General features: G+C 45.7%; 1 protein-coding gene across 1 annotated transcript in view; it reads left to right on the top strand.

Annotated features, from left to right (window-relative positions):
* Positions 1–16,714, top strand: part of loxhd1a (lipoxygenase homology PLAT domains 1a) — an 80,865-nt gene that overhangs the window by 45,730 nt on the left and 18,421 nt on the right. Inside the window, exons 20-28 of the mRNA XM_030084855.1 lie at positions 1,686–2,019; positions 2,158–2,309; positions 4,435–4,568; positions 6,655–6,803; positions 6,881–6,985; positions 15,453–15,581; positions 15,660–15,827; positions 15,902–16,083; positions 16,233–16,349. Coding sequence (XP_029940715.1) covers positions 1,686–2,019; positions 2,158–2,309; positions 4,435–4,568; positions 6,655–6,803; positions 6,881–6,985; positions 15,453–15,581; positions 15,660–15,827; positions 15,902–16,083; positions 16,233–16,349 — 1,470 coding nt within the window. The remainder of the gene's footprint in view (positions 1–1,685; positions 2,020–2,157; positions 2,310–4,434; positions 4,569–6,654; positions 6,804–6,880; positions 6,986–15,452; positions 15,582–15,659; positions 15,828–15,901; positions 16,084–16,232; positions 16,350–16,714) is intronic.

Consider the following 16,714-nt stretch of genomic DNA (forward strand, 5'->3'; position numbering starts at 1 on the left):
TACAGCTTCAGTGCACATGACCAGCATGACTAATACTAGAAACTTTTCTGTTCAGAAAAGTTGGGTTTTTTTCCGGTTTCCACAGAGATGGAGCATTTTTGAAAAGTTGCCTTTTCAGTGGTTCCAAGCTCTGAAGTCATGTAAACCGACACCAAAACGCAACAAAAGGTTTCCATTTTCACCTGCAATCTTTGGTGTACAATCCAGGCTAATATTTCATGAATTCTTCTTTTTGTTTGTTTGTTTGAGAACATTGAGTTCAGTTTGAAAGTCCATCTGCACAGACAGAATACTGTCAAGTTTAATGTAAAGAGTCCTGGTGTGTTTTCAGAAGTCTGGGTCTGGATTGAAAAGTAATTGTGTAGTTTAGAGAGGTCGACTGAAGCGTAACAACGTTGCTGAGGTATTCTGAGCTGCCGTTTTAAGAGTCTGGATCTTTAATTCTCTGAGGCCTCTTTTACACGACGACCTTTACAAGTCAAGGCGAAACATTTGTGGAGCATTTTGGACGTCTGTTTACATGACAATAGTTGAATTTCCATTACACTTCTTCACAAAATAAAATCACTATTTTCCAAATTTCACAAATGGTTTTTGGCTCTTCATACGTCAGGTCCATTGACTGTCAATGCAGAAAAAGTGTCTCCATTACACTTTAACGAAATACTTCTTTATCGACATGCCTGGAAGGCTACCACATGAAAGCATATAAACTTTATAGACATATAGACTTAGACTTGATAGACTTTACAGACTTTATAGACTCAGAGGTTTTATGAAATGTAGGTGTTTCCATGGTCAGCTTTTTATTACAATGTTCAAGTTTTGCACATTTTGAGGAGTAATGGAAACACAGCTACTGGTACACGCCAAAGCCATACTAAATATTTCTTACTTCCTGGTCCTGGTTCCAGTCCAGAGTCTCCTGGACTTGGTAGTTTTAGCGTTGACAGTCACTGGAGTAACAATCTCACTTGGTGTTCTGTCCATATGACTGTCTGAGTTCTCCAGTGTTAATGTTTAGAGTGTGTTCTCTGTAGCAGGTGTGTGTGTGTGGGTGTGGATTCAGAACAGAAACAACCAACAGTGCCCACTAGTGGCCACACTACATCATTTTCAGTGTTTCTGTGAAAATGAACATCGTTTTCAAAATGTCGCTGTATAAATGCAAAACTGAAACAGAAAAGCAGAAATCCTAAAATGATGCATTTCCTCAGAAACGTAGCTGTGTGAGCCGTCCCTCAGGTCAGGTCTGGAGAGTCCAGATGTAGTTTCAAGAGTTTTAAGCAACGTTTAAAGTCAGTTTTTATGAAAGCTCCAGCTGCTCAGTCTCCAGGCGTCGCTTTATGAATCCATGTGTACTTTAGAAAGCTGTGGTCACAGACGTTCAGCTGGTTTCACGTTTTCTTCAAAAAGAAGCTAAAGGGTTTGTCTTTGTGGGATATAAGCAGAGGTGGACCTTGTCAACAGCCACCTGGGGCCCCGGGCCTCTGGAGGCCTCTGGGGGCCTCTGGGGGCCTCTGGAGGCCTCTGGGGGCCTCTGGGGGCCTCTGGGGGCCTCTGGAGGCCTCTGGGGGCCTCTGGGGGCCCCGACAGCTGACAAGCGTTAGAATCACAATGACGTATGAATGGTTGTTGGAGATGGAGCCCCCTGCTGTGACTGCTTCTCCCTCCCTGCGACGCAGATCGAAGCTCAGGATGTTGGGAAGATCTATAAGATGCGCATCTACCATGACGGAAGTGGCATCGGAGACGGCTGGTTCCTGGAGACGGTGGACGTCAAGCGCTTGACGATGGCCACGGTCCAGGTAGTGGTGAAGAAGGAGGAGACTCCCAAGAAAGACAAGAAGAAGGACAAGAAGAAGAAGAAGAAGGAAGAGGAGGAGGTGGAGGTGGTTGAGCAGCTGCAGGAGGTGGTGGAGACCTTCACCTTCCCCTGCAGCCGCTGGCTGGCCAAGGACGAGGAGGACGGCGAGGTCGTGGTGGAGCTGTTGACTGAGGACAATGAGGACTTGGAAAGTAAGTGGAGCGTGAAGGCTGCTGTCTGATGCTTTCAGCTGTGACGCTCTAAATCCGCATGAAATGAAGCTAAAACATGACATGAAGCTAAAGGCATGTGAGCGTCCATAGCGTCACTCATCTTTTGCTTCCTGACAGTGAATTCCTACGAGGTTCATGTGTTCACGGGGACCATGTGGGGAGCGGGGACGGACGCAAATGTGTTCATCAACATCTACGGAGAGATCGGCGACACGGGGGAACGACGGCTCCGAAAATCCAACAACCTGAACAAATTTGAGAAAGGCCAGGTGAGTCTGTGTCCCTTCAACTCCGCCGATGACTGAAATCTTAAGTCAAACCTTGTGACGGTACGTTGCACCAGTGTAGTCGACGATGGCGCCAAGTAGGGCATTAACGACTTCAGCTTTTTTCAAGTGGACTTATCCGTCAATAAAGTCGAGGTCGAGTCAACGAGTCGTGATGACGTCATCACATGGACGGGGGAGGGGGGGAGACACAACACGGACACACCGCTGTCCACCAATGAGCAACTTGCATTAAAGTTCACTGCAACGCAGCCATGTAGATTTTAACCCGAACAAAGCAAAGGCTAACACCGTGAGTTTTCTTTTACATTTAAAGCAGCAGCAGCCAAGACGCACAGCGTGCGTGTCTGCATCATGTTTTGAAAAAAAAAGTACGTTGTCTTAATGAAATAAATACCAAAATAATCAAAAACCAATGGCTGCCAAAATTATAATTCAATATTGCTCTTGCTTGCATGGTTCACAGAACATTGGTTAGACAACAGTTTTAACATGAAATAAATGGAAATTATACTTCAGAACCACAAATAGGCACCAATCAGAAACCAACTTCAGCCTGCAACTTGTCTCAATGAAATAAATAACAAAGTAATCAAAACCGAATGGTTGTCGGAATTATAATTCTTGCATGGTTCACAGAACATTACTTCGAGAACAGTTAGAAAAGTTTTCAACGTGAAATAAATACTTCAGAACCGCAAATAGGCATCAGTGAGAAACCAACTTCAGCTTGCAATAAAAATAAAGAAAATAGAACTCACCAGCCTCTAAAGACAAAGGGTAAAATAATCCTTATTGTTGCAATATCCTTAGATCACAATCACTTTAGTAATCCTACTGGCTTGCGCTGCATGTTTTCATGGGGAAAGATGAGCGCGTCCACACCCGCTGGATGGAGACTGGCGCTCTGTCGGGTGATCAGGTGAGAGAAAGAACCTACGACTTTTCGACTCGTCCAAATTTACGTCGACTTGTGCAACGGAAGTCGACTTGTCGACTAGTCAACGTTTCTGTTAATGCCCTAGCGCCAAGATCAGTTCCAGTAGTGCAGTGTGTAGTTTTGAGTGCTGGTTTATATGCTTGTGGTTTGACTCCAGGGGGGAGTTTGCATGTTCAGCCATGCTTAGTTTTTCTCTGGGCACAATGGTGACCAGATATAGAAATGATGAATGTCATACATGTGATTTTAGACTCTGGGAAGAAACTTCAGCTCCTTGACTCAGTTTCAAGTGAAAACGCATCACAGCGCTTTCATTTCAGAAAATGTTTCTTGAAAACAATGTATGTTTCCACAGAAACTGTAGAAACACTGAAAACCGTTTATTTTTTATGTTGTCCCACTAGTTGGAGCTGTTTGTTTCAGTAATGAAACCACACCCATGCTGCAGAGAACAGCACACTCTAAACATGAGCAACGGAGAACACGGAGATTCATAAGGACAGAACACCAAGCTGTCAACTGTCAACTCTGAAAGTACCAAGTCCAGGAGAACCTGGACTGGGACCAGGAGCAGGAGAAGATGGACTGGGAGTCCTGACCCCCTGGAGGGACAGATGGGGACAGCAGCAGGTCTCCTGGTCTGCAGTCCCTCGTCGTTAGCTGTGCTGCAGCCAATGGGTCCGGCTGAGGACGGCTCAGGCTGAGATTTCAGTGAGTTCACGTGAAAGCAGGGCTGGCAGCTCAGGTGACGCGTGAAGGCAGCGTGGGCAATATGAACGGCCCACAACTGCAAACCGGTTCTCATTGTTCACTTTAAAGAACTTTTCAAACAGCTGACTGGTTCGCACACATCAGAGTGTGAGCTATAGTGACACTGAAAACACTAAAATATAAGGACAGTGACAGGAGCTTGAAGGTTTGCTGGGTGTGTTGTTCCTCTGCTGTAATCTGGTTCTCTGGTACTTGTGGAACCTGCCAGCAGTGGTAAGATTGTTATCTGGGTTTCTGTTTGCTGATCTAAGCCTCCTGTCAAGCAGCCTGGCACGCCATCCCAGCAGCGTGCCAGGTTAAATAAAGATCAAGTAAATAAGTGATGAGGTTCCCATGGGCCGCTAACCTGTGGCATTTCCTGACCTATTGTCGCCGTTTTTTGTTTGTGTGACTCAGGAGGACATTTTCAGCGTCGCAGCCGTGGACCTGGGGATGTTGAAGAAGCTGAGGATCCGACACGACAACCAGCAGGCCGGCGCCGGCTGGTTTTTAGACCGGGTGGAGATCGTGGATAACAGGGACGACACCACGTGAGTGGGGACAACGTCAGTCCCGCCGCTACAGTCAAACGTCAGTTCCATTCAGACGTGTAAATGTCCCGTCAAACAAATCCATCCTGCATTCAGTCAGGAGAAGCCGCCACAGCAGACTCTGCTGCAGAGCCTCATCCACCTGCAGAGGTGTCTGAAGAGTGCCACCATGTGGTGTGAGGCAGCATGTCCTTTATAGAGAAAATACTTTATAATACTAATTTCAATCCCAGCATGCCATGAGAGAGCAGACATAAACGGATCATTTCTCTGTGGTTGTCGCTTGACCAAACTACTGGATCAAATGTATTGTGTATGCAAAAGGTTTAGCAAAATGTGACACTCACCATTTGAAAATGATCACTTGCATCGATTCATTGTGCACAGTTTACACAGTAGTGTTTTTCTTCCCATAATGCCAGATCATAGAAGAAGGTAAAGCAGAACAGCAGCTGCTGCCTCAGTGTTTGGCGTGATTGTCACCTGATCCGAGACTCAAATGCTGGAGGAAACAGGAAGTTACCCAGCGCGGGCTCCCTCTTTATAAAGCCTTCAGTCAGTGATATTCAAAAACATATGGAATTTTAATCCATTTGCCATTTATAATTTCATCATTTGCTCCAGACGTCTGAAAACATACACAAAATACAGTAACACACTGTGTGTGTGTGTGTGTGTGTGTGTGTGTGTGTGTGTGTGTGTGTGTGTTTGTGTGTGTGTGTGTGTGTATATCAAATCAAGTAAATCTTTATTTATAACACACTTTTCATATTAAAAAGACAACTCAAAGTACGTTACAATATAAAATAATACAAAACAATCAATATATAATGAAATAAAAACAGCCACACCTTCACCTAAATTGCACACACACACACACGCTCAGTCTTGTATTTCTATCCTTGTGGGGACCGTCCATTGACTCCCATTCATGTCTAGCCCCTAACCCTGACCCTTACCCTAACCCTAACCCACACCACAACAAAGCCTAACCCTAAAGAAATGTTTTTGCACTTTTACTTTTTTCAGTAACAACAACATGGTCAAGAAAACACTGTTTCTCCTACTTAGGACCGGAAAAAGGTCCCCACAAGGCACGTCGTTCCACGTTTTGCTATCCTTGTGGGGACATTTGGCCCCAACAAGGATAGAAATACGAGAACGCTCAGACGCGCGCGCACACACACACACACACACACACACTACCTTTCTCGTCACATACATTTGGGAGACATGGCATTTCTTTTTTTCGGCAGTCCATCGATTTATCGGTGAGATGGAGCGGTGTTTTGCCCCCCCCCAATTTTGCACAGTAGCTGTAAACCCGTGCATCCTGCCCCCGTCCTGGACCTGGACCCCCTGGACCAGTGGGACACTGCAGTGTATCAGATGTGAGGAGTGAACCAGTTGCCACTGACTGGCCAGCTGTGCGACCTGCTGACCTTTCAGTAGGCTCATCTGAGGGCCACGACCGAGCCGACCATCGGGGACGTAGCCTGTCTAGCACCCCCCTCAGTATTGGTCGGCCTGCCGCCGCTGACTTCACCCTGTCCCTGGCCCGGGGCCCTCCCGGTACTGTCAGCTGGGGCCAGCTGAGCCCGGGACTCATGTGGGCTGGGGGTCACTCCCTGAAGTGGCCCAGAGCCCCCCAGTACTGGTTAGCTCAGTGTGTTGCAGCTGGCTTTAACATCTGGAGGTCGGGGGTTCAGACCCCGAAATGGCCAGGTGGGCCTTTGAGCAAGGTCCTTTGCTCTGAATGCCTTCTGTGTGAGACATGGCATATGGTCCACACAAACATACATATGCTCCTGCATCCTCACACATACACACATACACACATACACACATACATCTAGACAGATGTATTTCTGCACATAGAAACATATAACACGTCCGGCTCAACAAATCTAATGAAAATAAAGAACAATCCGTGTCTCTAATAAAATAGTTATACTGCATTTTGGACCAGAGTTTGGACTTTTTCTAATTGTTCAGTTTGTTTTTGGACGTAGAAATAAGTGTGGATGTGTACGACAGCCTGGGTATGGACTCATGGCTGCAGAACTCCGGATCATTCTGGTTTCAGGTACTTCTTCCCTTGTAAGCGGTGGCTCGCTACTGACGAGGACGACGGACAGCTGGCCCGGGAGCTGGTTCCTGTGGACGAGGCCTTCATGAGGAAGGGGGACGATGACGAGGATGACTCTGAGGCCACACTCGGTTTGGAACAGAAAGGTGGGAGTAGCAGAGGTCAGAGGTCAGCTTCTCATGAAGACTCCAAACTTATTCTGGTTTCTTTTCCTTTCTTCCAGCCATGTCCACAACCTACACTGTCACAATCAAAACTGGAGACAAGAAGTATGCAGGAACAGATGCCAACGTCTTTATGATCCTGTACGGCACCAAAGACGACACAGGTAAAGGCCTCAGTATGCTTCCCCGTCGCCGCGACGTCGTTCCTACGACGTCTACGCTGCACTCTACGTCGGGGATACTTTAGGTCTTGACGCGGACCTCCCAAAAATCCTGACTTTGCGTTGAGGCGACGCGTGGTGACGTGAACGTCGAGGCTTTCGCATTGTTTATAGAATGAAGTAAAATTCACCCCGAATGCTTTTCTGATCTGAACAGTGCTTCGGGAGAAATTTAGATCCAAAATTGAGCGGTGCACATCTCTATACTGTTAGCAGACGGGGCTATGTGTACAACCGCTCCTAAAACAGCTTTAATCGCCCAAAAGCTCATTGTTTTCACCAATATTCCCTCCTGGTCCGCTCAGCCTCTCCTCCTCCACAGCCCGGTGTCCAGATATGTCATATATGCAGATATATGTTCGGTCAGTGCAGTGTGTCTATAGATCTATGTCTATACATCTATGTCTAGGTAAAGCCGGAGCTACGAAGCCGCGTTGTTGTTGTGACTGCCGATTGCGAAGCAAAGACACGCCACGCCCCCTACCGGCTTGGCGGTGGAATTGTAGAGGAGGGCGTTCCCTTGACGCAGAAGCAGGATATGCTCAGTGGCGGCGTAGAGTTGCCAGCGTCGGAACGACGTAGCTGCGACTCGGAAGCATACTGAGGCCTTTTGAGATTGAGATTGAGATTAGTTTATTTCGATCATATTGAAAAGTATACCAACCAAAGCAACACCACTGAAAACCAGGTTGACCGAAAAGGTTTAGCCTGAAGCTACATAGCTTATACATGCCTAACCTTCTTCCTGTTCAACATTTATAACAGAGCAAAACAAACAAACAAACAAAAAAACAAAACAATCTCAACAACCAATGAGTAGTTAATATTCCAACAAAGAACTAAAAAGAAATAGCACTGCACAAAATATTCAAAACACATGTACGCACATATATATATACATATATATATATATATATATATATATATATATATATATATATATATATATATATATATATATATGTACATAGCCAAATTTACATACATGTACTTTTTTCTTCTTCTCTTCCTGGAGCCTTTAAGCTTCAGGATGTCAAACTTTAATTTTTCCATTTGATCGTCAATAGACCAACACTGTGAATCAAATCTGCTTCCAAAAAGGTGCTAAAAAGCATTTGTAGTTAGATTAGTTTTTTGAGAAATATGAATCAACATGTAGACATAGCTAAATATAGAATCAGTACAGCTTTGTTTTCAGGGCTTGAAGAAGACACTAAATATTCATTCTGAAGAGACAAACTATGCAAGTCAGTACTTTAAAGAAATAACCTAACTTTCATGTTACCATTAACAAGTCAACATATACGACAAATATGCTACAGCTGCTACCAACAATGAGAATAATATGGATAACAACAACAATGATAACAACAGCAGCAGCAATACGATTATATATCTATATTATTGTTTTCTGGCCCTTCCTGGGCAGTATGTCCTTCAAGCTCGGGTCCTCTACCAGAGTCCTGGGAACTTCAGGGTTCTGCAGGATCTACCAGAGGCGTGGGAGCTGGAGGGTTCTGCAGGATCTACCAGAGGTGTGGGAGCTGGAGGGTTCTGCAGGATCTACCAGAGTCCTGGGAGCTGGAGGGTTCTGCAGGATCTACCAGAGGCGTGGGAGCTGGAGGGTTCTGCAGGATCTACCAGTAAGTAATGGGAAAAAAATCTGAGATCTCTGTCCAGAAGAGCATAGTGCTAGAACAGCCAAGATCCTGCAGAACCCTCCAGCTCCCAGGACTCTGGTATGTGTGTGTGTGTGGTATATATATATATATATATATATATATATATATATATATATATATATATATGCTCCACGAGTGTGTAACCCTTGTTACTATGTAATAACAGAGCACAGGTAAATAATGAGCAATGATAACTGGACCAATAACAGAAGACCTAAATTTGTAAGAGCCCTATATGTTTAAGTACCCAAGAGACACAAACGACGATGGATTTGAGTTTAGTGATCACTTATTATTAAGAATTGAACACACAATAAAATTTATGCAACAGTCATATAAAACATTCAAGGAAAATAACAAACTAAAATAAATACTGGCAGAAATCAAAACCCTCTGTTCTCAAAGTTAATGTTGGGGCCCTTGTGTTCCTTTTGTCCTACCACACAATCCGTGAGAATTGGGGGGGGGGGGGGGGGGGTGGAGTCCAGGAAATCCTCCAGTAGTTCAACTTGGCTCGCCACCCAGCTCCTGCTGGGATTCTAAGGATCTCGCAATCTCTGATCCTGATGTCTGGATGATCCAACCCAGCCTCAGCTGGAACCGTTCCAGTGGATGGTGTGATGAAACTGATCTCTCTCAAAGATGTCCTCACAAAAAACCTGACCTATATGGGCAGGCCAGATGAGATCCAAATATTACATTCACACACTATTTAGAACATATTACTTCCCTAAATTCTCATCTCTTATCAATTAATCACACTCACTTGCATTAATTAATCAAAATCATGTTCTCAATTGGTAAGTTGTACAACAAAAATCTATCTTTAGTTCAAGGAATCATTTACAGTTGTGAAACTATAAATACATTTCAAGTGCACATTGTAATCATGTTCAAGTACTCAAAAAACACTGCAGTTACATTTAATAATTAATATTTAACCAACAGAAAACATTGTGAAGAGCTACTTTAAAGCTGCTGTAGGCAGGATTTTGCTAGTCAATTCTAATTTTTCTGTGATTTCTTTGGATTAAATGTTAGAGTATCCATTGATAATCCTTTAGGAGTGTAGCATAACTGCTCTACCGCGAGGGCGCAGCGTTTCCATCTGTCTCTGTTCTGAGCTGAAAAGCAATCTAGACAGCTCCAGGTATCTTTGACCAATCAGAAGAGCCCATGAGGCTCTAACCGTGATTGGTCGAGGGGCGTTCGTCACACGTTCTTGTGGGAGGGGCTTAACTTGCGTAAGGGTGTGATTTCAGAGAAAACAGGACAGGATTGGCTGTGCTGGGTTTCAAATCGCCATCTTAGATGGGTCAAATCGCCATCTTGCTTAGGTAAACCTAAGCAAGATGGCGGAGATGCCGAATCCTGCCTACAGCACCTTTAATAGTAGAAAGTGCATTAAGTGCAGTAAACATCCATGGCAACCTAGAGGCATTAAGGCTGAGCGTGCTTAGTTACCTCTCCCTGCACCGGTAACAGAGAGAGAATGCACTGAATATTTACCCCTTCAATCATCATGAAAATAAACTACACATCAATTAAATAATCTCACAACTGATTTTTTTTCCCCAACAACAAAAAACAAATGACACAGTAATTTGCATACAACCCTTAACAATCATGCCAGCTAAGTGGCCACACTCAAACTAATAGGCTGTTAGCATATTCAAACAGTTTTAGGCGGCTAGCGCCGTTAGCATGTTTTTTCTGGCTATCTGTACCAGTTAACACAACACCAACTGCTTTATCATCACCCAAACAGGTCAAACATGAGTGTCACACACTTAACAATTAACTGAACAGGCAAAAGAGCGCCTTAACTCACCGCTGTGTCAACATATGCATGGACTCTACTGCCTTTCACCTCGCCAGATCGGCGAAAATCATCCGTTTCTCACGCGGCTCTATAAAGTCCAAACGCAATAATACAGCAGTCAACAGCTATCTAACATCATCAAGATTTGACAGAAGTCCATTTAAAAGATTATTTTGTATCTTACCCAATGGATGTCCATGAATTTGATCAGAACCGGGATCAAAACAGCACAAGAAACAACTAGCAAGAGGGGCTAACAGGAAGTAGCGTCCCAGAGGCAGAACTACAGGAGTCACGTGAGGCTCACGGGATTCACTGATTGGCTTAGCCATCGAGGTCATTTCTCAGTGCTTTTTTCTATAACCACACACAGAATAACAGTGGCCATAAATAACCTTTCTTCTTTTTTCCTCTTGTGTTAAACACTTTTAATATTTATGCATTTCAATATAAAATGAACTCTCTCTTTTTAAAGAATTCCTAAGGCCATTCAAATGAATTGTATATTTAAAAATTAAATAAATTTTATCAAAAAGGCATTTTAAAACCTGGGCTAAAAGTATCTTGTTCCAGTAGCCAATTTCTCATCAGTATGCCCTGGTTCCACAACAACTGACGCAGACCTTGTTGACCCGGGCGACATCCGAGCCGGTATGACTCTTTCATTTACGGTTTCGCTCATGCTGAGGTGTGGACAGGTATGTGTTACAGCTAGGGTAGGCGATGTTGTCCAAAAGCACTTTTTGTCATACTGAGTGAAATGCTCCTTGCTCCCTGGGAGAAGTCAATACATTATGTGGACGGAAAAAGGTGCGGAAAAAATCTGACAACTGTAGCGGCCAAAGGACAGTAAAAACTCCGACCAATCGTAAGGCGCGGACCGCTCTTAAGAAACCAATCAGACGCCATGCGGCGCTGTCTGAACAGCCCCGTCTGCTCCGCTCCGTCTGTGTGTGTGTGTGTGTGTGTGTGTGTGTGTGTGTGTGTGTGTGTGTGTGTGTGTGAGCGCGTGGCGCAGATCGGCACACAAGACGCCTCTTGGTAATTACGTCGTGCAACAAAGTATCATAGTACTGTGTGCAAAGCGCTGGTCAGTTTACGTTTATGTGCTATGAGAAACATGAACCCCGGACATCTCCTTGAATTTAAAAAACCTGGACGCCCCGGACAGGACGTAAAAAGAGGACATGTCCGGGTAAAAGAGGATGTATGGTCACCCTAGACTTGGAGCGGGGTCCCATTGAAAACAATGAAGACAGGGCATTGCCGCGGACAACCTGTGAGATGCGCGGTCATGTTCGTGAGGGTGTGGTGTTGGGCCAAGCACTGATTGGAGTAGGAGGAGCTTAGGGGGGATGGCTTGAGGTGTCCGACTTTCAAATCTTGCAGGCTCTTCAACATCGTCTACCCTAGCTTTAAGGGCTTTGTCCAAGGGCCCAACTGGATTACCATACGCCCTGACTGGGATTCGAACCGCCGACCTCCTGCTCCGAAGTCTGTGTCCCTAACCACTAGACTATCCACAAAAACTCACATCCCTAGCTACCCACCTAAAGAGATACACGAGAGAAGTGGAGACCAGGAGAATAAACAGGGTGTTCTCCAATAATCCAGCTAAGGTCTACTCTCAGTGGCAGGGTAGTAAGACCACAGCAGACCCACCCAGGGCTGAGACTGAGCAATACTGGAAGAGTATCTGGGAGAAAGATGTGTCACACAACACCAATGCACAATGGCTGGCAGGCCTGCAGGCAGAGCACAGCAACCTCCCAGAACAAGACCCAGTAGTAATTACAACAGGCAAGAGTGGCCAAAATGAAGAGCTGGACAGCTCCAGGGCCCGACAAGATCCACACCTACTGGCTTAAGAAGCTAACTGTACTCCATGAACGTCTTGCAGCACAAATGAACCAGCTGCTAATATCAGGGACCCACCCAGAGTGGCTAACCCAAGGTCGGACAGTCCTCATCATGAAGGACACCCAGAAGGGAACAATACCATCAAACTACCGGCCTAGAACCTGCCTCAGCACCACATGGAAACTCCTATCAGGCATCATAGCGGCCAAGATAAGTAGGCACATGGATCAGTACACGAGTAAAGCACAAAAAGGGATTGGCAATAACACCAGGGGGGCCAAACACCAGCTACTGGTTGACAGGGCAATCGCCCAAGACTGCAAGGCCAATAGCACCAACCTGTGCACTGCCTGAATTGATTACAAGAAAGCCTCTGACTCAATGCCACACACGTGGATACTGGAGTGCTTGAAACTGTACAACATCAACAGGACTCTAAGGAGCTTCATTCAGAACTCATTGGGGCTGTGGAAGACAAGTCTAGAGGCCAACTCAAAGCCAGTGGCACAGGTGAGCATCAAATGCGGCATATACCAAGGTGATGCCCTGCCCCCCCTGCTGTTCTGCATAGGCCTGAACCCCCTCAGCCAGATCATTACCAAGAGTGGCTTTGGATACCGGTTCAGGAGCGGAACAACTGTCAGCCACCTCCTCTACATGGACGACATCAAACTGTATGCCAAGAATGAGCGAGACATCGACTCCCTGATTCACCTCACCAGGATATACAGCAATGACATCGGCATGTCATTCGGACTGGATAAGTGTGGACGAATGGTATCTCGAAGAGGGAAGGTGATCACAACTGCAGGAGTTGAATTGCCTGAAGGAAACATAACAGATGTGCAGGACAGCTGCAAGTACCTGGGGATCCCACAGGTAAATGGTAACCATGAGGAGGCAGCTGGAAAGTCAGCCACAGCCAAATACCTACAGAGAGTAAGACAGGTCCTGAAGAGCCAGCTGAATGGCAAAAATAAGATCCAGGCCATAAACACCTCCGCCCTACCAGTAATCAGATATCCTGCTGGCATAATATCTTGGCCACTGGAAGAAATGCAAGCCACTGATATCAAGACCAGAAAGCTCCTTACAATGCACGCAGGGTTCCACCCTAAGTCCAGCATACTGAGGCTGTACACCAAGAGAAAGGAGGGAGGCTGAGGACTAGTGAGTGTCAGAGCCAGACATCAAAAGCCCAGTAAGGAGGAGCCAGAGGAGCTATCATGGACAGACAAAGCCCTGCATGGCATGGACCACCGACACATTGAAGAAGTGGCTGACATTGGAAAAACATACCAGTGGCCGGAAAAGGCTGGACTGAAGGACAGCACAGAGGCACTAATCATGGCTGCACAAGAACAGGCCCTGAACACAAGATCAATAGAGGCCGGGATCTACCACACCAAACCAGACCCCAGGTGCAGACTGTGCAAAGAAGCCCCAGAGACAGTACAGACCATCACAGCAGGGGGTCAGATAGTGGCAGGCAAGGCATACAGGGAACGGCACAACCAGGTAGCAGGGATCGTGTACAGGAACATATGTACCCAGTATGGACTGGAGGTCCCAGGGTCCAGATGGGAGACACCTCCAAAGGTGGTCGAGAACAATTGAGCCAAGATCCTGTGGGACTTCCAGATCCAGACTGACCAGCAGGTGATGGCCAATCAACCTGACATAGTGGTGGTGGATAAACAGCAGAAGACAGCTGTGGTGATAGATGTAGCAATCCCAAGTGATGGAACATCAGGAAAAAGGAGCAGAGAAGCTGGAGAAGTACCAAGAGCTGAGGGAAGAGATAGAGAGAGTGTGGGGCGTGAAGGCAACAGTGATACCAGTAGTGATCGGGACACTGGGAGCAGGAACCCCCAAGCTGGGAGGATGGCTCCAGCAGAGACCAGGAACAACATCTGAGAGCTCTCTTGAAAAGAGCACAATCCTAGGAACAGCTAAGATCCTGCAGAACCCTCAAGCTCCCAGGCCTCTGGTAGAGGACCCGAGCTGGAAGGAGACAGACACAATACCGCCGGGGTGGCGAGAACACAGTTTTATATATATATATATATATATATATATATATATATATATATATATATATATATATATATATATATATATATATATGTAACTGTTGTATACCCAACCAAGTCACGCCCCTTTAATTGTGCACGCTATTATCCGTCAGGTGAAAATGAGAGCCTCCGAGTCCTACAGCATCCTCCATGTTCAGCTGTTTACGGTGGATGTTCAGCAGACAGTGGATATATCTGCTGCAGAGCTAACTCTCCTCTGCTGGGCGAGCGGCCGTGCTCTCTGGCTGCTCCACACGTTGATTGACAGCAGGACAAGGCGGAAGCTCGAAGTCTATTGGCTGACGCTGACCGGTGCTTTTTCGGATAACATGGGGGTCTATGAGACGAAGGCGGGGCTCATAAATACATTTTTATATTGTTTTATGCTAATATTATAGTAAAGTATCGAACCAGACTGACACATTTAAGCTCTGTTAAAAAATGATACATTGGAAACGAACGGAAACTCCGGACACCAGCTTTAAGTAACAAAATAGATCATAACACTAACGTGACTCGTGAGTTACAACAGACACAGAACAAAAATACACTGGACGATTTGTCATGTTAGCTTTAGAGCATTTTATAACAATATTTTGCAGAGAAGGACCGGAGTCTGTCTTACCGGCAGCAGCGGGCTACAGGACTGCTGAGCTTCCGGTTTCCGGTCACATTTATAGATTTGACAGCTGCCAGTAGATGGCGCTAACGCACTACTCATTGCAGGACAAACTGTATACAGAGACTATTTACATATCTTAGCAGGAATTTCACAATAAAATAAGGTCATTCTTCAACCTGTTACATATATATACTGTATACACACACACACACACACACACACACACACACACACATATATATATATATATATATATATATATATATATATATGTATGTGTGTGTAGTTCTGAATTGAAGTGACGTCTGAGATACAGAGAGCGTAAACACTGTCCTGTTCTCATCTGCAGGTTTAATCAATCTGAAGGCTTCAAAGACTCACAGAAACAAGTTTGAGCGTGGACTAACAGACAGGTTCACGGTGGAGGCGGTGGACATCGGGCCTCTGAAGAAGCTGCGAATTGGACACAATAACTGTGGTACTTGGCAGTGAAGCCGGACCCTGGGGGCCGCAGCTTCCAGCAGAGGTGACGGGAGGCTTTCTGTGGATGTTTCAGGAGGAGGGTCGGCAGGGTGGTTCCTGGACTGGGTGGAGATCGATGCCAAATCTCTGGGACAGAAGCTCCGCTTCCCCTGCGGCCGCTGGCTGGATCGAGGAGAAGACGACGGCGCCATCGTCAGAGATCTTTTCCCAAATCCCCTTCAGACTGAGTTTTACACACCATGTACGTCGCTAACCTCTTCTGCATGACTTTCACCTTGAAGATACTGGAAGAATGATGGATGTTTTTTCTCGTAGTCGTCCCATATGAGATTAAAACCTTCACCAGCGACGTGTTTGGAGCAGGCACGGACGCAGACGTCTGCATCGTCCTGTACGGTCGAGATGCAGTGTGCACCCAGCAGAAGTCTCTGTGTGTCAACAAGAGGGAGCGCAGGATGTACTTTGAGAGAGGAGCTGAGGACATGTTCATCGTGGAGGTACTGAAATTCTTTGAAGGCGAAGCCATAAAGTCAAGAGCAGCTGTGAGAGTGAGAACAAGATCACCCGTGCCTTCTGTCTGCATTGTGAACGTGAACGTGACACTGAATACGTTGTTAAATCAGCCTGGTTTCTGCTTTCCCTGCAGTTGGAAGATGTGGGGGACGTAATCGAGAAGATTCGGATAGGCCATGACAACCGTGGGGTCAATCCGGGCTGGCATCTGGACAGAGTGGAGATCAGACGTCTGCTCAGGAAGGGAAAGGTCCTGGGCCTTTCTCTCAATCCTTTGAGACTGCAACACATAAACACCTTCCATTGCCCTAACTGATGCACTGACTCCCAAGCATCCATCTCTTTTGATAGACTAGAACAGCAACATAAGTTGAAGCTACTGCATATGATTAAAGCAAACACATTTTCCTTTGTTCTTCCAGCAGACGTCTGTGTTTAAGGCCCATCACTACTGACATATGAAATGATCTGAGTAATCTGTAACTACCAAATCTGATCTGCAGAAAAACACAGGAACCAATCAGACAATCAATCAGTTGACCGAACAATGAATCAGTGAACCAACCAACCATCAGCGGATCAACTGACTAACCAATCGAGCAACATGTGAATCAC

The sequence above is a fragment of the Salarias fasciatus genome (assembly GCF_902148845.1).
Source record: "Salarias fasciatus chromosome 7 unlocalized genomic scaffold, fSalaFa1.1 super_scaffold_4, whole genome shotgun sequence".
NCBI classification, from domain to species: domain Eukaryota; kingdom Metazoa; phylum Chordata; class Actinopteri; order Blenniiformes; family Blenniidae; genus Salarias; species Salarias fasciatus.